The following is a 26,024-nucleotide window of genomic DNA, read 5'->3' on the forward strand; positions in this document are numbered from 1 at the left end:
CCCCCCCAAAAAAATTTTTTTTTTACTTTTTCTTTTCAAATATAAAATAAGAAATTTAATTATTAAATTCGACTCTCTCCTCCTCAAGTGCCCCTAGAGGCCTCTAGGGGCGTAGCCGCTAGTTGTAATAAAAATAACAATAAAAGTAAGTGAATATTTTGTATGAAAGTGTGTGTGTGTGTGTGCATTTATTTATGATATTGTCGAGGTAATCAGATTAACCCAGATTTGTTATATCAGTATCAGATCATAACCCCCCCCCCCTCCGCGCATCCCCCTTTTTTTTCTCCCTTTTTACTACACTATTACACCCAGGGAACATGTGGCTAGGATGGTACCCAAAGTTTTTTTTATAAACATGCTCTCTTATTCGTTGGCTTAAAAACTTTTGGTATTTTAATAAATCTTGATTGGTTTGTACGAACTAATTAGTCCAAACTTTGCCACCACTAATTCTAATAATTGTGGATGTACATCAATTTAATTTTTTAATGTCTTATCCCTTAAGATCCCTGATTATGCCACAAATAACAATAACATTTTTCCCTTTTAGTATACATTACACACACACACACACACACACACACATACCCACACACACACACACACACACAAACACTCACACATACACACACTCACACACGCACAGGCTTTTATTAGGTTAACAGAGTTAGCAAAATTGATTACAGTAGAGTAACAAATTCTAAAACAGAGAAAATTATTCTTAAATATGATATAGACAAAAATGTTATTTCAAGTTTGGCTTCGAAACTGATCAATATCCGGTGGATTACAACCGGTTCTCCGCCATACTAATGAATTTGAACCTTAAAGTCCCAAAAGTTTTCTAATAACGTTTTCTTATTTGAAGGCTTAACAACTTTGGGGACTTCAATGAATTTTGATTTGTTAGCTCAAACGTTTCAACCGTTGTAGTCTACAAAAGGTGTAATTTGATGTATAATCTTTTGGGATGTACATTAATTTATCGGCTATTGTCTTATCCCTTTATTTATCTCTGTTCCTTGATAAAGTTAGTAATGCACTATAAAGTATTGGTTACAGCAATTAGTTGAAATTATTAGATACACTGTATTAAAAAAGCTCCTCTATAAGTGTTTGTGCCTGTCTGTTATACTGTCTGTATGTCATTTTTGACAAGGAGGGACGGGGCTTCGGTCTTTGGACCATTTTAACTAATTTGTTGACTTTAAAAACTTTATCAAATCTGGTTGGTTGACACAAATCTGTAATGCCCAAACTTTTCCACAATAATTTTAGTCTACACATAGTCCTAGAGGGGTATTTTGTTTATAATAATTGAGAGTTTACATCAAATTAATGTTGTACATTGTCTTATCACTTAAGATCCCTGGATTGTACAGCCAAAATGTAGCAACGAAGTTGAAATCTAAAAGTTTTTAGACAAATATATAATAAAAGTTTGTCAAATATTTAGTCCTAAACAAAAGATCTTTATGCAAAACTGTCATAATTTAGACAAAATTTTCTTTTTATGGTTATGTCTGTTACACCGTTATACAAAATTGTGCAAGACTAATAAAGACAGATGTTTAAGAAAAATAATGTAACAAAATTAATGAAAAAATAAGGACCAATATTATGCTTCCTAAATCGGCCTCAGAAGCTACTGTAATCCTTTGAGACACATAGACAGTTAGATATCCTGTTACTTTAAAAACATGGTATCTAAGTTTATTATGCTGGGAGAGAGGGGACAATGGACTGTAAATTGGGTATTATTGTTAATTCTTTATTCAGTTGTACAAACCTTTAATGACTAAACTTTCCGAACAATAATTTTAACCTAATTAAAGGGTAAATATTGGGGTCTAAATCAATTTATCGTCCATTGTGTTATCCCTTAAAAATCCTTGGAAACAAAGCAGACCATTATGTATTTTATGTATCACATTTGTAATAGAGAACTACAGGCTAATGACCTATTAATTTTGTGTCTAAGGTAGACATGGAAACATAACATGGTTGTCATAACTATTTATTATCAGGGATCTAAAGGGATAAGACAATTGCCGATGAATTGATGTAAATTCCTCTACCACCTGAGAACTAAAGGGAAGCTTCTTATATATAATATCAATTCAAGATCAATAGCTCCTCTAAGAATTATACCCTTTAAAAAAAACATTACACCATTCCAAAACCATGGTGTAATAAAAAGAACATTTGCTGCAATTTAAAGGAAAGCTCGATTTTCTTTTTCTGTTTTTTTTTTTTGGGGGGGGGGGTTATTACTAGACTTGACACCCCTGTTTATTTAGCATCCACCCCCCCCCCTCAAAACCCTACATTAACAATACACTGTCAACGACAGACATGACAACCGCAAATCTTTACCGGGGAAAACTCACGGATTTTGGGGATATTTTTAGAAGATTTTTAAAAATTGAAACTTAAGCTGATGTGAAAAGTTTAAATGAAAGCCCCTAAAAGGCTTTACAAATCAAAGTGTTACTATTTATGAATATAGCGGCTACGCCTCCTAGAAGCCTCTAGGGGCACTTAAGGTAGGAGAGGGAAAAGTTGACCTCATCCCATTTTAAATTTGAGTTTTAAAAGAGTAAAAACTTATTTTTCGGGGGGAGGGGGTAAAGACACCCTCCCCAAAAATAGTTTAAAACCTCTCCAGGACCTATAAGAAGCTTCACTGTAAATGAGAACAATATCGGTTTAGCAGTTAGCGAGATCCTTCGGGACAGACAAAAACGATTACTACTTTATATAATAGGATTTTCAAAGAGTAAAAGTAAAAAAATTGGGGGTGGCATTATTTCTAGAGGTGATTTCTCTTGAAAAGGTGGCGGTACCCTCCCCAAAATTGAAATATATATTTGAAAATGTTCAATAAGACCTGTTTAAAATTTCAAATATACATCTTTGATATCTATGATAAGTAACAAAAATTTATATCATCAGCTTAACTTTTAATAATAAGAAGTTCCAAAATAGAAACTTGGATCAAGTACAATACATTCGTCTTTGTTAGCGAAGCTACTCATTGATCATTGTAGTTTATGTCAAAAAATAAAATATTGCTATGTTCTTTTGGGGGTGTAAGTGCATTAAAGGTGTGATGTTTTAACCTTCCCCCCCCCCCCCCACCCCCCTAGATATACCACACTTTTCTGGGATCTTGCCAGATCAAGTATCAACTGTGGGGATTATCAAAGGATGACTCCATGCTAAATTTGAGCCTGATCCGGCCAAAACCGGCCGTGATTTTTATAAAAAACCGTTTTTTTCCGGTTTTTAGAGGGTATCTGTAATTCGATTCAGCTGGAGCAAAACCGGTTAAAGATACAAAAATTTTTACTTCACATGAAATTTAGCCAATGCAATTGCCTACAAAAATGTACTTCATCATCAACTTGATTGGACAACTCTTTCCCCTCCTAAATGTCCATTAAAACCTCGGAAACGGCAAAAATCGCCAAAAATCACGCCTTCGGCGGCGAATAACAGCTAAACGGTCAGCCGGAAGCGAATCAAACATAAGTAAAGAAATGTCCGCCTCAAAAAGTTGTTCAACATTAAAGAGATGCCTGAAGTCTCTACAACGACTCCTTCCCCTCCTTTTATGAGAAAAAAGTTATTAATTAATTAAAATTTCAATTGTGATTTTTTGATGGATTTCTTTGATGAAATGACAGGCCGGTCAATTTTTAGGCCATTTTTTGCGGTTTTCGGCCCGCCACGCCCAAACGGTTTGAGATAATCTCACGGGACCTTTTGCCCAACCTAAGTCTGGTTATTAGTGAGGTCTAAGAAAAAAAAATCCCGGATTGGATGAAGCACGACGTCGCTGCGCGCCGTCAAAAATCGCTGGTCAGCTCATTTTGCCCCCTAAAACCCTCACCTTGTGCCATTTTTCTGTGTAAAGATTATTATTATAATCTTTTGAGCAAGTCTGATTTTTTCCCTAGACCTCACAAATAACCAGACTTAGGTTGGGCAAAAGGTCCCGTGAGATTATCTCAAACCGTTTGGGCGTGATAGGCCAAAAACCGAAAAAATGGCCTAAAAATTGACCGGCCTGTCATTTCACTAAAGAAATCCATCAAAAAATCACAATTTGAAATTTTAATTAATTAATAACTTTTTTCTCATAAGAGATAATGGCACAAGACTTTCAGTTGGTGAAAATTCAGCATTGTGGGCCACTTAGACTTTATATTTGGTGACCCTGGGGTGACAGGTTCAGTGCCCCCCACACCCACGAAGTGGTCATACTTTTGAAAATCACGTTTTTTCAGTTTTTCCCCTTAAAGGAGGGGAAGGAGTCGTTTTAGAGACTTTAAGCATCTCTTTAATGTTGAACAACTTTTTGAGGCGGACATTTCTTTACTTATGTTTGATTCGCTTCCGGCTGACCGTTTAGCTGTTATTCGCCGCCGAAGGCGTGATTTTTGGCGATTTTTGCCGTTTCCGAGGTTTTAATGGACATTTAGGAGGGGAAAGAGTTGTCCAATCAAGTTGATGATGAAGTACATTTTTGTAGGCAATTGCATTGGCTAAATTTCATGTAAAGTAAAAATTTTTGTATCTTTAACCGGTTTTGCTCCAGCTGAATCGAATTACAGATACCCTCTAAAAACCGAAAAAAAACCGTTTTTTTTTATAAAAATCACGGCCGGTTTTGGCCGGATCAGGCTCCAATTTTGCATGGAGTCATCCTTTGATATTCCCCACAGTTGATACTTGATCTGGCAAGATCCCAGAAAAGTGTGGTATATCTACCCCCCCCCCCCACCCTTACGTAAATAATTTCTTTTTGATTATCGCCTAATCACTCACTCCCCGAGTGTCCGTTTACTTACAACTAATAGATATTTATCATACAACCCTCTAAACTAATTTTTTTTGTTTATCGGGATTGTATGGCAATTTATTGTCCATTGTTTTTATCCCTAACTATCCCTGATAATTAGGGCGCTATGGAAATATCCTCATCCCCTTTGTAAAATCCTGTGCATGCTCCTATGTTACTGAAATCTTTATATATCTTTGATAAGAATCTAAATCTGGAAGAGTTATAAATTGTTAACTTGGTAGAAATATTGTTGAAAACTTTTCCCAACATGATATTTAACATTTCTTTATGTTACAAACCAGGGAGGGAGTGGACATTGCACTGTTTATTATACTAGTCCCCAAAGTTTTATAAATACTATTTCTTATTGGTAGGCTTAATAACTTTGGGAACTTTTATTGAATTTTGATTGGTTGGTTCATTGGTCAAGTGTCCAAAAGTTTCAGCCACTAATTTTTATCTACAGAAAGTAATTTTGTTGGTAATCTTTGGGGATGTACAATCTATCGCCTATTGTCTTATCCCTTTAAATCCCTGGTTACAAACTTTTCCGCTCCAAATACTTGTACAAATTTTGATTTATTTCATACTTTTACACTTAAACTTAAATTTACAAATTTATAACAAAATGAGATAGTTTTTCTTTGAAAAAAGAAGCTTTCCTATAATTAGGTTCGGTCTGTCTGTCCGTAACGTTTTCGTTATTTTAGACATGTTAGAATTGTCCTATAATTTCAAAATTACATGATGATTCCTTTAACAGTTACAATTTAAAAAGCGTAGCAACTTTACGTCCATCTAAAAATGCAGATTTTTAACTTTTTTGACAACAATTCTTTTGTGTGATATAATTATCCCATTGATCTTATTTTTGGAAAACTGATTTCTAGGACAACATAGTTCAATGTTATAAGCGAAGCTTCTCTATAATCTTAAACAATATTCTGAACTTAAGCAGTTTTGCAACAAATTTACATGTAATTTTATTTTGCCTTATAAATTTATATTTTGATTTTTCAGTTCCGACACTCCACAAGTGTTAATGTTCGTTTTCCTACCGTTTCAACGCTCTTTTATGGATTTTGTCATCCTTTTTTATACAAAATTTTAATTAAATTTGTTTAAAATGTTGAAGATTCTATTTCAAACAAAATATTTAACACTTTCCAAGAATTGAACTGTTTAAACTTATTTTGATATTTTTTTTGTCTGTTAAGTTTCTTGGAAAGGTGACAGTAAAACAGATTTTATCAACTTACTGAAACTGTTGTATAAAATCTATTGAATTTGTAATATTTGTACTCAAACTTAAACAATAAAAAGTATACATAAAAATATGACCATACTTCAAAATAAGTAGGAATTCTAAGGGATAATTTTATAGACAATGAATCCATAATAAGGAAAAAAAAAATTATTCCTTTTGTAGATTGTTTTAATGGGTTTAAAAGTTTGGTTACAACTACTTTGAATAAAAAAGTAATCAAAATTTTTAAGCAAATTAATAAGATAATTTGAAACTTTGAGGACTAGTATAATTTAGAGTCCAAAATCACCCCCTAGAAGTAATGAAATGTTTTTGCCCACAACTTACTACCCTAAACAGAACTTTTCAAACAAGATCATCCATCAAAATAACCTAGTAAAAGTGGCTGACTCAGATTATGACGTAAAAAAAAATAATCAATGAGAGGCCACTGTAAATTTTACCATTGGTCAATTACAGTGTATTCTGGCGTCTCATTGGTTAATTTGTTTACGTCATAATCTGAGTCAGACACTTTTACTAGGTTCCCATCAAAATACTTGGATGTCTGACTGATCTTACTTCCAAAGGCGCACGTTGAGAAATCTCAATATGTGCCAAGTAAAGTACAAACAAAACAAATTTGGAACATTTCCTCCATCAATCAACTAACTGTTGTCAAAAGAATTGCAACAAAGTTAAAGCTGTAAAACATTTTATTTTATTTTTGCACAACATTTACTTTTAATACAAAATCAATAAACGTTGCTGCTAAAGGTCAGAGTGCCTCAATTTCTTGCAAATTTTATTATCAAATTATTTAAAAGCAAACATTCTAAATTATGTTAATATAATTGTTTCGGCATATCACTGAAATTGAGATCTTTCATTTAGTCTAATCTGTGGATAGACAATCACCCTAATACTTGCTGTCTGACGGATAGATAACGCAGAAGTTTACGAATCTTTTATTTGAAGATAAAAACTGTGCATCTAAAAAAATTTAAAATACACGAGATAAAATAGTACATATAAATGCGATAATCAGATCAATTAAGCGTAATAATATCATAGATCGTTTTAATCAAACACAAAAGATTATTTAAGCGTAATACAACATAATTAACATATTACATAGGTATGATTGGTCTTTTATTAAACAAAACAAAAGAAATAATCTTCTTTTCATTTACCGAATAAAATTACTTTGCAATTTGGCTTTATATTCATCATGCAACATTCATCTCGTGCATTCTCTGATCAACAAAAAAAAATTAGCGCAATACGGAGACTCAACGCGCATCACACCAGGAATGCTGCACTTTTAGGAGGTCTCTGGGAGAAAGAATTGTCGTCATCGCTAATTTCAGATTAAGGATTAATGAGCATGGGATTTTCATGATAGTACACGACACAAAGACACAAGGAAAGCTTCCTTGTCGATACAATAATTAAAGTGCAAAAAATTAGTTGTTAGTTGTTTGAGGGGGGTTACCACATATATAAATGTCCTAGGATGTGGGTAAATGGTAAATATTGCACACCTCAAACCATTGAAACCCCTTTTCCCCCTTAAAAATAAAAGCTTGGACGTCCCTGTGTTACTATTCTTGTCCTAAAAAACTATTAGCAGAGTAACTTTGCTGGAAAAAACTTAAATTGTATGTGTATTGAGAAAATGCATTTTTATCAATACATGTAGAAAAAAATGTAAAATCTCAGGGTGGGAGGGGCCATTGAGCTGTTTATTACACTAGTCCCTATAGTTTATTAATAACGTTCTCCTATTCGTTGACTTAACAACTTTGGGGACTTCATTGAATTTTGATTTATTGGCTCTTTAAGTTGAGTGTAGAACGTTTCAACCACTAATTGTAATCTAAGAACATGTATTTTGTGTATCATAATTGGGGATGTACATCAATTTATCCACCATTGTCTTATCCCTTTAGATCCCTGAAAAATCTGATAATTTGGTGAATTCTTGCTTTATTTCTTTTATGTTCATATCCAATATCACCATACTTATGCATTTTTCTATACATATTGTAGAAAAAAATTGTGAGAAAATAGGGTCTTTGCTACTCTATAATATGAGTTATAATTTTTTTTCAATGATATGTATAAAATAATTCGCAAAATAGCGGCTGATGACTCAAAAGCTGCATAAGTCTACAGAAACTAACAATCAACAAACACATCCTCTTATGTAAAGTAGTAATGTTTTTTGTCTGTCCATGAAGATTTTGCTAAATACTAAAACTATCGAGTTATCCATTATAAGATAGCTTAAAATTGGTTTAAGCATGATTTTGTACATTTTATTTTTAATATAAATCTTGAAGCTTTTAAAAGAACAACTATTTTTTTGCTTACTTAATAATCCATAATTTTATGACTTGTGCAAAAAACGATCCAATAAAGACCATGCAAATTTTTATGCTTGCATCTGCAAAAAATGTGTTCATTGTTCATGGTATGTGTTGTATTGTACGTGCAATTTATTGCAAAATCTCAGCAGAAAATTTGCCAAATTATATAACATTAGCGGCAGCCCTCACATCATCTAAGCTCTCTAAATTCAAAGGAAGTGGTAGAGAGGAGAAAAAAAGCCATCCCAATTTTTTAATTTATAAGCAAAGAAGCTAAAAATAAATTTAGCACTTAAAATTGAAACTCAATGTTCCTTAGCGAGATCCTAACGGTCATAAAATAAAAAGGACTTTTTAATATTATTGGATTGTTTTTAAATTGTTAAATGCGTTGATTATGTCAAACATACATTAATTATCGGAAAAATATGTTTATGTAACATTAGCGTCTACGCTAGAAATTGTTAAAATAGCGATTGTGCCCCTAGCATCTAGGGTACTCGTATTCAACGTAGAGGTAGAAAATAGCCGAGAGAAGAACCTTCGTGCTAATTTATATAATAGGATAATATTACCTTAAACTGTGTACCATTTCGGTTTATGAAATGATATTAACGTACAAACAGAAATAACGACCATTTACATCCCGGAAAAAATCTTGTAAAATGTTTTTTTTAATAAGTTTAGAAATATTAATCATAGAATAATTATAAAATTATTATATAAGAACATCAAACAACTTCTTTAAAAGCCAAAAAAAGAGATAAAACTTATTTTAAAGTTTAGATTTGATTTTCCAAATGTCATGTCATGTAAGTTTCTCCCTGCTTATTTCATATTTTGTTGGCTGTAAAAAATAAATCTAACAAGGATGACAACATTCATAAGAGCGAAGCTCTGAAATGTTAGGACAAACGAACATTAATACTTGTAGAGTGTCAAAACGGATTACTCAGAATATAAATGCATAAAAAATAAACAAAATTGTAAGTAAATTTGTTGCAAAACTTTTCAAATACAGGATACTTTTAAAGGATATACTTAAATTTTTAGGGTTTGAATAAAAAGATGCTTCCTTATAACATTGTACCTTATGGTATTAGGAATCAGTATTCCAAAAAACAGATGAGTAGAATAATTATATCAAACAAAAATTTGTTGTCAAAAAAAGAATGTGCGGAAAGACCTTTATTATAGAAAAGCTTCTTTTTAAAAAATATATTTGGTTCAAAAGGGAAATAAAATATGAAAGCTGCAAATAATTTGGACAATTTTTGAAATATGTTTTATTATATACTGTTTACAAACATAATCATCATTAAAAATCATCATTATCATTATTCGTAGCGATGCTACTTTATGCCTATTTTATATAGTCCATGGACTACAGTTACTTAAAAGATAATAATTTCCTTATTTGTTAACTAATTTAACCTTAGAGAAAAAAGCTTAAAAATAAACTAGCCTTCCAATAAAAAATGCGCTATTCTATTATATAAAGTAGAAAGCTTTTTTGTCTGTATCGATGGTTCTTGCTAACCGTTGAACCGATATGTTCAGGGAATGTTTTTAAGTATTCTGAGGGAGGATATCACTACCCTCCCAATGAAAATTAACACCTCCCTAAAAAAAATTACTAGAGACTTCTAGGGGCTTAGCTGCTATTTTTTTTTATAATTGGCTAAAGATTCCCATGGACACAATTTTCCTTTTTAGTTCAACTGGATGCAAGCTGTCACTGCCAGAATGGGGAGTAAGCCTGCTGATCCCGGAGGGTGCCCTGGATCATGGCTACACAGAGGAGGTGTTCCTGGCCGTGATGAGGGAGGGCAGGGACAGGCCCAGTCTCACCACAAACCAGACAACATTGTCGCCGGTGGTACTGGCGGGTCCACCAAGACTTTCCTTCAAGAAACCTGTTGTGTTAAGGTAATCTTTTATTCAAATCAAAGTATGTCTAATTAATTGTAGTTTTAGCCACTTAAAGTACTAACTTAAATATTTGGTCTAATCATTTTTCTAATTTCCAATTCATTCACCTTTTGTCCACTGTTCGAGCCTACAACAAGAAAAAGGGATTTACTGGTTCTTATTTAAACTCCATTTGGTTTTAGTTTTGGCCACTGTGTGGCTGGTGTATACCACAGTGATTATTGTTGAAAAATTTCAATTACATTCTACTTTTGGTCACTGTGCCAGCCTACAGCATGGCAACTGGGAGGTTTGCGTTTACCAATGTGATTTTTGTTTAAAATTTTAATCATATTCTAGTTTTAACCAATGTGCCAGCCTTCAGCATGGCAACTGGGAGGTTGGAGTGTACCACTGTGATTTCTGTTCAAAATTCCAATTATATTCTAGTTTTTGGTCACTGTGATAGCCTGCAGCATGGCAAGTGGGAGGTTGGAGTGTACCACTGTGATTTTTGTTTATAATTCTAATTATATTCTAGTTTTGGCCACTGTGCCAGCCTTCAGCATGGCAACTGGGAGGTTGGAGTGTACCACTGTGATTCCTTGTTCTCAGATGCTAAAGACTCTGCCTGGGTCAAACTAGTCACCGTGTCCAGGTATTATTATTTCTGTAACTGGTTTTTGACTATAAGATTTTATAAATTTATTTGTCATAAGGATATTTAATCTAATTTTGTAATTTTACTTTGAATTGTGGAAAGTTTCTATTTTTAATGGATTCTACATTTATACAAGAATTATTTAGTAAAACTTCATATTACATAATTATATTTTGATTTAAATTATAATATTTAAGATGTAAAGAATTTTAAGATTTGCAAATTAAAAATTGAAATATTTAACATTATGTAATTGTCTTGTTTAATAAAACTTAAATATATTGTAAAATATTAAAATAAAAAGGTGTTTTACGTTTAAACAACACCTACCATATATTAGAATAATTATTTATTTAGGGAGATTATAACCTGTCCTATTTACACCCACCTGGATATTAACACCTGTTATATATTAGAACTAATAATTTTATATTTAGGAAGACTATAACCTGTCCTATTTACACCCACCTGGATATTAACACCTGCCATATATTAGAACTAATAACTTTATATTTAGGAAGACTATAACCTGTCCTATTTACACCCACCTGGATATTAACACCTGCCATATATTAGATCTAATAATTTTATAATTAGGGAGACTTTAACCTGTCCTATTTACACCCACCTGGATATCAACACCTGCCATATATTAGAACTAATAATTTTATATTTAGGAAGACTAAAACCTGTCCTGTTTACACCCACCTGGATATTAACACCTGCCATATATTAGAACTAATAACTTTATATTTAGGAAGACTATAACCTGTCCTATTTACACCCACCTGGATATTAACACCTGCTATATATTAGAACTAATAATTTTATATTTAGGGAGACTATAACCTGTCCTATTTACACCCACCTGGATTTCAACACCTGCCATATTCTTACAGATTTTCTCTCAAGGTAAAGGTTTTTTTCCATTACTTTGAAGCTTCTATAAATGTTCAGATAGGGAGAGGACATTACACGTTTATTATACTATTTTTCATTGGGTCCATTCTTATCCCTTAAGATCCCTGGTCAAAAGTGTAACACATCCAAACAAGTTTAACAAAAGTGTTAAACGGAAAGTTTTCAGCGTTATAACGGCTTATGGTAAAACTAACGCCAACAAAATAATATTATCTCTGTTTGATATTCAAAATTAATTAATTTAAACATATTTTTAAAATTTACTGATATTATGTTTTGTATAGGTTTTGCTTAGTTGGAGAGCCAGAATCAAAAGAAAACCAAGTTATAAAGGTAAAAACTATAGTAGCGAAGCTACCTAAATAGTCCTTGTCAAGCGGTCAGTTCTTTTTTTATATTCTACTCTGAAATCCTTCTTTAAGCTTTTCATTTTTAAAGAATAGATTTATTTTATTAAAGAATTTATGTGCATACTACACAAAAAACCTAAAATCTTGGAAAACGCTGGTACGAATATAGAGAAGTATCATAAATGTCTTAGGGTGGTTTTAGGTCATTTTTCCGCGCTCTCTTAGAGGCTAGGAGCGAAGCAACTAGTAGACAGAAATAGATATCATTGAAATTCGAAGAAAAGGACCGCTTAACATAGGAAAAAACAGAAGTACATGTATAAAGGTATTTCAAAGTTTTTTCCATGTAACAAAAATTGTATATTGCCAATACTCTTTCAACACATTTCTTATTTACAAAACTTATTTAAAAATTACTTAAAGAGAAAATTTAAAACTTTTTTATTTTAATAAAATACATACTAATAATACATTTGCTAATAAATCTATAAATATAGATGTATAACCAGCCAACTTCCTAGATCCCCCTGTTGGGGACCCAATTGAAATTCGGCACAGGGTCCTTGGGGTAGGGACATAAATTTATTTAACCCCTTCCCCCTCTATTGTTTTACTTTAATCGCTTTGCTAATAAGCCAATTATTAAGATTCAATAAATAGCTTCCCTTTGACATATATTCTGCTTATTTAATATGTTTAGCTGTTAGAATTACTATTTAAAAGCTGTTTTGTATGGAAAGCACGGTATTTTATTTATCACGGATCTTAAGGGATAAGAGAATGGACGTTATGTTGATGTATACCCTAATTATAATAAACAAAATTACCCCTTTCGTAAATTAGATTTATTGGTTGAAATATTTAAACATTTTAACACAAACACTAGTCCTCAAAGTTTTAAATCTAACAAAAAACTAGGGTTGGGCCGGATACTTTTTTGGCCGGATACCGGATACCGGATATCCGGCTGATTTCAAACGCCGGATATCCGGCAAATATCCGGTTATCCGGCCAAATTACCGGATATCCGGCCGGATAACCGGCCAAATTACCAGATACTAAAGTAGCAAAAAAAAATTCTTCAAAAATCTTATATTAATTTACATAAAGTTAAACTTGTTCAGAAAAAATGTTCTTCTAGCTTCAATAATAAGAAAATTATAACCATTTAAAATTTTAAAAAGCAGAGATTTTTGGTGTAAAGTATAAAAAATTATAGAGCCGGATATCCGGCCGGATAGTTTCAATATCCGGTATCCGGCCGGATATTGAAAATGGCCGGATATCCGGCCACACCGGATATCCGGCCCAACCCTACAAAAAACATAATGTGTTTAGGTACCAGTACAAATTATAATCCAAAGGTCCCCTCCCTCCCTGTCTGTGTGTAGGTTAGAATGGAAACCGATATTATATTGAACAAATAATTCTTCAAAGATGTGCAATCATTTCCCCACAAAAACCGGTTCTGAAAAATCGCTAAAGTCAGAATGTTCCACTTTTCCTTATTTACAAGTAACAGAATGTCTGTTAGTCTGTCTGTCTTTTTGCACTAACCACTAAACAGATGTTGTTCTCCTTTACAATGTAGTTACTCATAGGTCCTAGGAAGGTTTTTTAATTATTTACCCTTTAAGATATATCAACTCTCAAAAAATTTCCTTTTTCATAATTTTGACTTTTTGAAGAAATGATAGCTCGCGCTTTTCTTCTAGCCCAGCTTACATAAGCCAGAATAAAGTATTTCTAACAATTCAATTTAAATACATAATAAATTAATGTAATATATTTAGGGCGGTTTAAATAAAAATCTAAATTATAATAGAAAAATCAATTGTTTAGGTATTATTTATATTAATAATGTTGTTTTATGGGTTTGCTTTGTTTTCCTACTGTAAAGCTAATTGAAACCTTACCCCAAACAAAAAAAAATTCTATCCTAAATTGATCAGGCAGTTTATAAAATGTTAAGAGATTATTGAGTAAATTGTATAAATTTTCTACGCTAGCAAAGGAGTTATGGTTTAATGGATTTATTATTACTTGGAACTTACACAATAATATCATGTATTCAAATAAAGTGAAACTTGTAGCTGGCTAAAATAACGATCCATCCACTGTATCCCATCTTACTGAATGAACGAATTTATCAATAAATGCTGCAGGGGCGTCCAAGCTTTTTTATTTGGGGGGGGTAAAAAAATTTAGGGGGGGGGGTAATTCGTGTTTGGGGGGGGTAAAATGGCGCGCGAAGCGCGCCGAAATTTTTTTTTACCCCCCCCAAAATTTTTACCCCGGGGGTAAAAATTGATTGGGGGGGGTAATTACCCCCCCTAAAGTCTGTTGGGGGGGGTAAATACTCCCCCCAAATCTGTTGGGGGGGGTAATTACCCCCCCCCAAACTAATTTACCCCGGGGGTAAAATTTTTGGGGGGGTTAATTTAATTATGTAAAAAAAGCACCTACCTAATCTATTAAGTTAATAAGTACTATCCTATAACATAAAGTAGTAAGTAAGGTTTATTTGACTATAGCTTCAGATTTCATTACTTTTAATACTGAGTTCTCCTTTTTAGGAAAGCTTCACATAGATCCCATGATGGTTCCACACTATTATAGGTCAATCCTTTGAGTGGTTTTAGGCTATTTTTCTCCTCCCTTTTTACCCTTTAGAAAACACGAGTTCTTAGATGCTAAGGGCGCCACTACTATTCAAATATATAGTAGTATCTCATTCTTTAGAACATAAAAATACAATAATTAACTCACTAACCAATGAACCAATATGATTATACTTTAAAGTGAAGCGTCTTATAGGTCCTGGTAAGTTTTATAACTAGTTTTGAGACACCCTGACATCCTCCCAAAAGAAATCGCCTATAGAAATTCTTTTTCATTATTTAATGAAATATTTAATTTAGTTAGGTATCTATTTTATGGAATCTTCAGTGCTTTACAATTACATCATAGATCCCCGGGATGGTTTTAGCCCTTATAAAGGCCCAAGCAAATAAAACATGATCAAACTATTAAATTTTTTGTTATCATGGTCTTCAAGATCTGATTTAATTGAAACATTAGGATTTACTTTTCATTTACTATTAGGAGACCAAACGAGGAACATAAAATATATTACACCTCAAGGCTCGAGTCACACTATGACTTTTTTTAGGGGGGGGGGCGGGGATTACTCCTTCCCCCCCCCCCAAAAAAAAATTTTCAGTAAAATTTTTTTTTTAAGAACATTCAATTTGGGGGGGGTAAATACCCCCCCCAAAAAATCGTTGGGGGTAATTTTTTTTTGGGGGGGGGTATTGTTCAAAAAATTTTGGGGGTGCCTACGGCACCCCCAAAATCGTTTGGGGGTGCCAAATGGCCCATTACCCCCCCCCTTGGACGCCTATGAAATGCTGTCTTATGTAAGCAACCTAAATTGACGACAATTTTTCCACGTATAACTTTTTTGGTCTCACATTTCTTTATATTTATGTAAGGCTAAGGAATAAAACCCTAATTCTTATGCTAGTCTAGGAGATTTTGTAGGAATTGGCCAAGTCAGTAGTCATAATATTAAGACAAACAATTAATTAATTAATTACTTATTTATGAAAAAGACTAAGTAGTATTTAAGCAGTTTCAACAGATAATACACAAAAAATGGATGACAGGCGATTTCAGGGTCCGATTAATACAGTACCTTTTCTATACAAAATACACGAGCTTTTTAGTTATTTTTTGAATTAAAAAAGGTTGGTTTACTAAAATGTACAAAACAAAGATTGTTGTAGTTAATATAAATTTAACTTTGCAGTTTATCAACAGTTACCTCCCCTTATGCCTTTTAAATTTGCGTACATTCTTGGAATACTTGGTACCTATCACCAAAATTTGTCCTATATTTTTAACACTTGTAAATCTGCTGACCGTGTATAGTGTATCAGGAATCTAAAGGGAGCCGATAAATTGATGTACATCCCCAATGATGATACACAAAATTACCCCTTCTGAAGATAAAAAAATAGTGGTTGAAACGTTTGAATACTCAATTAATGAATCAACCAAACAAAATGCACTATAGTCTCCAAAGTTTAAAAGCCAACAAAAAAGAAAACGTTATAAAAAAAAATTTACGGACTAGTGTAATAAACAGTCCATTGTCCCTTCTCTCTCTGATATTGTATAAAGTGTTGACCTATATGTTTCTATGCTTAGTTATCATATTTTAAGTTTAAACCATTATACATTTACTAATATTTACATTGTACTTAATTATTAAAATGTGTAGGTTCTCTGCCTCACTGAAAAATCATGTATAGAAACGTATTACAGACAATTTTCCATGAATACTAAAGTATAAATCTTAAAATTAATACCAGTTTTGTTAGGCCGCGCCAAGGTTTCTGTAAAACAATCAGTCTTGCAATTTTACGAGAACTTTGCAGATGATCCCACATTTTCTATTTTAAAATACAGAGGAGTACAAAAGAGTAAAATCCTCAAAAGAAAATCTTTTTAAAATATATTTATCTATTCAGGTTTTGAAGATTTGTTTATTTGGAAAATATTTGAGTTCTCACATGGAGTACTTACTCAACTTTAGGTAAACAAACTATTTATATTTCAAGTATCTGACATTGTAGTTTTCCCGAGGGTGACATATCCTCCCCCCTCCCCCCCCCCCCGCAACAATATTAATTAGCTACATACCTGCCCAGGACATATCTAAAACTTGGCTGTCGTGTACCAGATCGTTGCAGACATCCTGCTACTTAAGTACATAGAATAATAAACTAGGTATACTTAAAAAATAACCATCCTTGCCCAATTCAAAATGTTAAGTTGACCTTTGAATGCATTTATATTCTTTGAGTTCATACTTTTGATCATGTCCATCCACGTAAATCCAGTGAAAGGGATTTTAATACATTTTTAAAAGCGAAGCTTTACTATAATGAGGGTCGGTCCGTTCGTGCGTCCGTAACAGCTAGCTCTTTTCGTTAATTAGGCCTGTTGGAATTATCCTATTGATTTCAAACTTTGAATGATGATTCATATACTAGTTAGGTACGATTAGGAAAGCGTAGCAACTCTATAATCAAACTGGAATGTCCGTCCGTTCATTTAAAACATGTTGATTAATAACTTTTTTTGGCAACAATTTGGCGATAACCAGAACCCTAAACAGTGGATTAAAATCACTGAATCTCTTTCCCTTTTCCTATCTTTACTTTACTTCCATTCAATGGGAATTCATATATTTTCAAAGTATAGTTTTGATCTTTTATGATTTTATTTTGAAAGGCCTCAATTCAATAAAATATTTTCTTAAAAGAGAACTCCTGTGATAAAGAAGGCAAAGCAGGAAAATCTTTGCGTCTAGCTTGTTGGCAGGAAGGTTATAAAGGTGAGTCTAGACTCTAAATGAGTGTCATGTATGATGATTCCTACTGTTGCTATATCAGGCGAATGTATAGTATAGAGCAGAGCATTAGCCCATAAACAGGCGAAAACCTTTTCACATACTTATTTTTGACAAAAGTCGTGCAAAAAAGGTTAGATTATCATTTTTACTTATTTTTAGCTTGATTGAAGACACTCCAGCTGCCATTGAAACCTGTATTAAAACACAGGTAAGCTTTTTCAACCATTATTTTAGTAGTAGCCTAACCGACAAACCAACGGACCATGAAAATTATATACTGGATGCCCATTATTATTATAAGGCATAAAAAGACAAGAAAATCAATCAGCTGTTTATTTTAAATTTGAGCCGAAAATGTTCGGTAAAGACGAACATTTTGTTGTATAGAAAACTTCCCTAATAAAAATTTTACAGAATACCGAGTATACATTTGAATGTACAGTGGGCAATGGACATTGCTTATAAATGTATTTGAATAGTTTGTGAACAGGGATGGAGGGGAAATTAGGCAATTTATCACACTATAGTACCCAAAATTTTAATATAAGGTTTTCTGATTTGTTAGCTTAACAACTTTGGGGATTTTTGTTGAATTTTGATTGATTGATTCATATTTATACCAATGATAATAAAAATAAGTTTGAGTCATTTATTATTACAGCAGATATTTCTGATCATTTCCCTACTTGCACTATTATTCTTGACAAAGTTAAAGAGTCTGGTTCTGTTTTTATTCAAACTCAAAATTTTAGTGAGGAAAATATTTCCTCTTTTAAACAAGATATGTTAAATGCTGATTGGAGTTCAGTGTCTAATAATTACAGTACTCAAGATGCATATAATAAATTCTATAGTATTTTTAATGAGTCATACTCAAGACATTTCCCATTTAAAAAAGTTAAACTAAATAAAAATATTCATAAAGTTGAACCTTTTATTACAAATGCTTTACTTAAATCTAGAAAGACAAAATTTGAGTTATATGACATTAAACTTAGAGAACCAACTCAAGAAAACATTTCTAAATACAATGAATATAGAAAATGCTATAACAAAGCAATTAAAACAGGGAAAAAATTGTATTTTCAAAAATCTTTTGAAGAAAATAGGAATGATTTGAGAAAAACATGGTCAATATTAAGGGAAGCAATAAGGAAGCACAATGACAAAAGTTCAGTCATAACTGAAATTTTTAGTGATGGGGTTTACTATAAGGAGGGGAAAGATATTTCTAACAAATTTAATGAATTTTTTACAACCATTGCAGATGATATTACATCTAAAATAAATCCATCTGATAGAGACTGCACTTATTATACCACTGCATCTGACTCCATATTTTCATTTACTCATATTCAGCCTAAAGATATAGTAACAATTGTAAATGGCCTAGAGTCTAAATCAAGCCAAGACATGCTAGGTGTTTCTAATAAACTTATGAAAAAAATCATTGAAGATATTGCTATTCCTCTCACTCACATTATAAATTTATCCTTACAGTCAGGCAACATTCCAAATGAGCTCAAAATAGCCAAAGTTTTGCCAATTTTCAAACTTAAAACAAAAGAATCTGATCTATTAAGTAACATGTCTAATTATAGACCAATAAGTCTTCTGCCAATCTTCTCAAAAATCCTTGAAAAAATAGTTGCAAATAAACTTACTGCATATCTTGATGAAAATAACCTTATTTACAAACATCAATATGGCTTTCAGAAAAAAAAGTCAACCATACAGCCCATTTTTCATCTAATAAATGAAATTGTAAAGAATAGTAATGATAAAAAGTATACAGTTGGAGTCTTTTGTGATTTACAAAAGGCTTTTGATTGCTGTTCTCATAGGATCTTGCTGGACAAACTTTCTAAGCTTGGAATCAATGGTACAGAATTGACTTGGTTTAAAAATTACTTAGCAAATAGACAACAATTTGTTTACATCAACAATGAAAAGTCTGATATGAAATATATTAACAAAGGTGTACCTCAAGGATCTATTTTAGGACCCTTACTATTTTTAATCTATATCAATGACTTAGCTAAATGTACTACTCTATTTACATTACTTTTTGCTGATGATACCAGTTTTTTAATTTCGGGTAAAAACCTTCATGATATTATTGATATTCTTAATATTGAATTAAGAAAAATAACTTATTGGTTTAGAACTAATGAGTTAAGCCTACATCCATCAAAAACTAAATTTATGATATTTACAAAAGATGAATCAACAATTGACTTTGATAGCATTAGTATTAATCTTGATCACAATAATGATAACCAAAATGATCCAAATTTGGTACACAAACTTTCATATGTCAACTCAAGGAGTGAAACTCCTGCCATTAAATTTCTAGGTGTTTATCTAGATCCTAAATTAAACTTTAAATATCATATTGATATGATAAATAAAAAGATTTCACGCTCATTATTTGCTATAAATGCTGCAAAACATATTATTGGCGGAAAAGCATTGCAAACTCTATACAACTCACTTGTCCATAGTCATCTTACATATTGTGCCCCAATTTGGGGAAGTGCAGCAGCATCAACTCTTGATAAAATTGTAAAACAGCAAAAAAAAGCACTGAGAATAATTACCAACTCAAAATATAATGCACATACTACAATCTTATTTAAAAATTTAGAAATTCTTCCTGTAACTCAACAAATTGTCTATTCTAAATTACAATTTATGTTTGATTACGTTAATCATAGGCTTCCATGTTCTTTTGATAACTTATGGATTAGAAATAGCACAAGAACAACAAGAGTTCTTAGAAATAATCAACAGTACAATGTTCCATTTGTTAGACTTGAATCTTTTAAAAAATTCCCTTACTCTGATCTACCAAAGTTATGGAATGAAATCATTATTCCTAATACTAATCCTAATCCTGAAAATGATAATAATAATGACGAGGTTATGTATACTTTTAGCACAGTTATGTCAAGAAAACAATTTTGTATGAAACTTAAAGATTTTTTATTGGAAAAACTTAATTTTATTTGTAATAGAGAAAACTGTTCTGAGTGCATAAATAGATCTTAAAAATTGATTTCATAAAAAAACCTGGTGATTTTTTTTAAGGAGGGGGGGGGGTTGTCTTTTTTTGGCGGGGAGGGGAGGGTTGAATATAGGGCAAAAGTCAAAGTGGCATTCTATAAAAAGATATTATTTTGAATTGAGAAATTTTCTGTTTTTTTGAAAAATAATACAATGACATAGGCTTGAAGTATTGCTTTTTTTCCTTTTTATGAATTTTTTTCTTCCTCCTTTCTTTTTAAATTAAATCTCTACTTATTAATCTTCAATGATATTTTAAAACTTAAAATATGGTATTAAACTTATATACAACAATGATCCATCTTATTATTTTTTATATTTGATTTATTTTGTTTTACTTTTCTCTAAATTCCTTCATCTATTTTTTTTTCTCCATCTTTCTTATTTTTTACTGATTTCTCTTACATAATATGAATGTTTATTTGTGTTTTTTTTCTTTTTTTTTTACCATCCTCACAACTCAATTTAACTAAATTAAAGTTTCAATTTTCCCTTTTTACAATTAATTTGTTTTATATACTTTTTTTTTCTTTTCGTCCTCCTTAAAAAGGGGCTCCAGGAATCAAATACACTATCCCCATTTTGGTCAAGATAGTACTCCTGTAGCTCCTGGTGCATATCCTAAAAAATTTTTCCTTTTATTCCACCAATTTATATTTAGTTAATAATTAAACTTAGTATATATTATAATATTTTTGTATGAGACTAAACATCATAATGTAAACTCTAAATTGTCAATAGATAGCAGCAATTTAGAGTATTTTATGTGCTATCTCATAAGCTGGGGGGTACCTGGCAGCACCAAACCAAATAAACATTATTATTATTAAGTTGACGTTTTAACCCCTAATTGTAATCTACAGAAGGTGTAATTTTGAGTATCATCATTGATGATGTACACCAATTAATCGGCTATTGTCTTATCCCTTTATATCCCTGGTTTGTGAGAGTGTGAGTAGTGTATTGTTCTGGGTAAATGCCCATGAAGATTGCACTACACATTTCTCAGATCGTCAGGGATAAAACAATGGACAATAAATTAATTTACTGACGCGACGATAATAAACAAATTAAGCTAATATAAATCAAAATTGTTAGGTGAAAAGTTTGGACACGTAATCTTAAACTAACCAAGATTTAATAGAACTACCCAATTGGGAAATGTAAAAAAATATTTGATTTAACTATTACTGAAAAATGTAAAATAAAACTTGAAAGTAAAACTAAGTATGACTTCGAAACCAATTAATATCCGCTGTATTAGAACCGGTTCTCAGCCATATTAAATAAATCCTATAAAGCATCGTATTACAGACAATTTTCCACGAATACTAAAATATAAATCACAAAAATAAAACAAATTTTGTTAGCCCGGGCATTCAGCCCCTCATGGCTAATAAAACTGGTTTTAATCTTTTTGATATCCACGGAAAGCTGCCCTAGTAGTTTTTACCCCTTTTCGGTCAGATTAGAAATCCACAGTCACTAGATTTCAGATTTAAATCTGTCTCAATATGACTCTTTGTTACCAAAGTTCAGATATGACAAAATTTGACCAAAGTTCAGATTTCAATCTGAAATTTAGTGACATTATGTCAGGTTATTTTCTCATTTTTGGCAATGCAAACAAATCTGACACAATATCACCAAAAGTCATATATGACATTTAGTGACATAGAGTCAGAGTTGGGGAAATTACCTAATCTGACACATTATTGCCAAAAGTCATATATGACATTTAGTGAAATAGAGTCAGAGTTGAGAAAATTACCTAATCTGACACAATATCACTAAAAGTCATATATGACATTTAGTGACATAGAGTCAGAGTTGGGGAAATTACCTAATCTGACACAATATCACTAAAAGTCATATATGACATTTAGTGACATAGAGTCAGAGTTGGGGAAATTACCTAATCTGACACAATGTTACTAAAAGTCATATATGACATTTAGTGACATAGAGTCAGAGTTGAGGAAATTACCTAATCTGACACATTGTTACCAGAATTCATATATGACATTTAGTGACAAAGAGTCAGAGTTGGGGCAATTACCATATCTGACACATTGTTACTTAAAGTCATATATGACATTTAGTGAGATAGAGTCAGAGTTGTGGAAATTACCATATCTGACACATTGTTACCAAAAGTCATATATGACATTTAGTGAGATAGAGTCAGAGTTTGGGAAATTACCTAATCTGACACATTGTTACCAATAGTCATATATGACATTTAGTGAGATAGAGTCAGAGTTGGGGAAATTACCCAATCTGACACAACATCACCAAAGGTCATATATGACATTTAGTGACATAGAGTCAGAGTTGGGGCAATTACCATATCTGACACATTGTTACCAAAAGTCATATATGACATTTAGTGATATAGAGTCAGAGTTGGGGAAATTACCTAATCTGACACATTGTTACCAGAATTCATATATGCCATTTAGTGACATAGAGTCAGAGTTAGGGCAATCACCATATCTGACACATTGTTACCAAAAGTCATATATGACATTTAGTGAAATAGAGTCAGAGTTGAGAAAATTACCTAATCTGACACATTGTTGCCAAAAGTCAGATATGACATTTAGTGACATAGAGTCAGTGTTGGGGAAATTACCTAATCTGACACATTGTTACCAAAAGTCAGATATGATATTTAGTGACAGAGAGTCAGAGTAGAGAAAATCACCTAATCTGACACATTGTTACCAGAATTCATATATGACATTTAGTGACATAGAGTCAGAGTTGGGGCAATTACCATATCTGACACATTGTTACCAAAAGTCATATATGATATTTAGTGAGATAGAGTCAGAGTTGAGGAAATTACCTAATCTGACACATTGTTATCAGAATTCATATATGACATTTAGTGACATAGAGTCAGAGTTGGGGCAATCACCATATCTGACACATTGTTACCAAAAGTCATATATGAAATTTAGTGAAATAGAGTCGGAGTTGAGAAAATTACCTAATCTGACACATTGTTGCCAAAAGTCAGATATGACATTTAGTGACATAGAGTCAGAGTTGGGGAAATTACCTAATCTGACACATTGTTACCAGAATTCATATATGACATTTAGTGACATAGAGTCAGAGTTGGGGAAATTACCTAATCTGACACATTTTTACCAAAAGTCAGATATGACATTTAGTGACAGAGAGTCAGAGTTGGGGAAATTGCCTAATCTGACACATTGTTACCAGAATTCATATATGACATTTAGTGACATAGAGTCAGAGTCAGGGCAATTACCATATCTGACACATTGTTACCAAAAGTCATATATGACATTTAGTGACATAGAGTCAGAGTTTGGGAAATTACCTAATCTGACACATTGTTATCAGAATTCATATATATGACATTTAGTGACATAGAGTCAGAGTTGGAGAAATTACCTAATCTGACACATTGTTACCAAAAGTCATATATGAAATTTAGTGACATAGAGTCAGAGTTGGGGAAATTACCTTATCTGACACATTATTACCAAAAGTCATATTTGACATTTAGTTACATAAAGTCATAGTTCAGGAATATACAATGATAATGAGAAATTGATAATGATAATGAGAAAATACTATTGAATTTTGATTTCTACTCACCTGTCCTGAGCACTACAGCTCTAGTCCTAGCCCTTGTGGAATTTTTTCCCTACGTGGAGAGTGCATATTTTATTACAAATCAAGACAGTTTTGTCTTTTTTTAAAAAGAATAAACTGTCTAAAGTACTTGAAATCTTGCAGGTAGACCCCATAATGTTTTGAGTATTTGATGAGGCATATAAAGACCTTTCTATAGACGCCTTAACCAGATTTCTGATTCAATCCTTGCCAATTTGGCATCAAAAAGACAGACCAATCAAAAATTGACACATGACTGCTCTGTCTTTAAAAAAAAGAACAAACTGTCTTAAGTACTTAAAATCTTGTAAATAGAACCCATAATGTTTAGAATTTTTGATGGGACATATAAATATCTTTCTATAGACACCTTAATCAGGTTTCTAACACAATCTGAGCCATTTTGACATCAAAAAGAAAGATCAAACATCAAGAACTAGAGAGACTTTTCATGTCTAAATGTTTGATGGGTCTGTATTTTTTATGCCAATTTGGCTAGGATTGAGTTAGAAACCTGGTTAAGGTGTCTATAGAAAGGTCTTTACCTGCTCCATCAAAGATTCTAAACATTATGGGGTCTATCTACAAGATTTTAAGTACTTAAAACGATTTGTTGTATTCTAATCTCCATGTAGGGTAAAATTCTCCACAAGGGCTAGGACTCGAGCTGTAGTGCTCAGGAGATGTGAGTAGAAATCAAAATTAAATAGTGCTTTCTCATTGTCATTGCTTGGACATGATTTGGGTCATTTTTTGTTAGTTTTTGACTAAAACTGTAGGGTTTATATTTAAATGAGTGAATCGATTGGTTTTTTTTTAAACACCCTTTACCTAATCTGACACATTGTTACCAAAAGTCATATATGACATTAAGTGATATAGAGTCAGAGTTGGGGAAATTACATAATCTGACACATTGTTACCAAAAGTCATATATGACATTTAGTGACATAGAGTCAGAGTTGGGGAAGTTACCTAATCTGACACATTGTTACCAAAAGTCATATATGACATTTAGTGATATAGAGTCAGAGTTGGGGAAATTACCTAATCTGACACTTATTACCAAAAGTCATATATGACATTTAGTGACAGAAAGTCAGAATTGTGGAAACTACATAATCTGACACATTGTTACCAAAATCATATATGAAATTTAGTGACATATAGTCAGTGTTGAGGAAATTACCTAACCTGATACATTGTTTGCAAAAATCACATATGACATGTATTTACATAAAGTCAGAGTTTAGAAACCAGCTAATCTGACACATTGTTACCAAAAGTCATATATGACATTTAGTGACACAGAGTCAGATTTAGGAAAATTACATAATCTGACACATTGTTATCAGAATTCATATATGACATTTAGTGACATAGAGTCAGAGTTGGGGAAATTACCATATCTGACACATTGTTACCAAAAGTCATATATGACATTTAGTGATTTAGAGTCAGAGTTGAGAAAACTACCTAATCTGACACATTGTTACCATAAATCATATATGACATTTAGTGACATAGAGTCAGAGTTGGGGCAATTACCATATCTGACACATTGTTACC

General features: G+C 32.2%; 1 protein-coding gene across 1 annotated transcript in view; it reads left to right on the plus strand.

Moving 5' to 3' along the window:
• The window catches only part of LOC145326496 (netrin receptor UNC5B-like), a 97,662-nt gene that overhangs the window by 49,639 nt on the left and 21,999 nt on the right, over nt 1-26,024 (plus strand). The window contains exons 18-23 of the mRNA XM_080169867.1: nt 10,187-10,399; nt 10,923-11,039; nt 11,880-11,954; nt 12,248-12,296; nt 16,849-16,913; nt 17,895-17,943. Coding sequence (XP_080025993.1) covers nt 10,187-10,399; nt 10,923-11,039; nt 11,880-11,954; nt 12,248-12,296; nt 16,849-16,913; nt 17,895-17,943 — 568 coding nt within the window. The remainder of the gene's footprint in view (nt 1-10,186; nt 10,400-10,922; nt 11,040-11,879; nt 11,955-12,247; nt 12,297-16,848; nt 16,914-17,894; nt 17,944-26,024) is intronic.

Source organism: Acartia tonsa, chromosome 8 (assembly GCF_053477335.1).
Source record: "Acartia tonsa isolate MP-2025a chromosome 8, ASM5347733v1, whole genome shotgun sequence".
NCBI classification, from domain to species: domain Eukaryota; kingdom Metazoa; phylum Arthropoda; class Copepoda; order Calanoida; family Acartiidae; genus Acartia; species Acartia tonsa.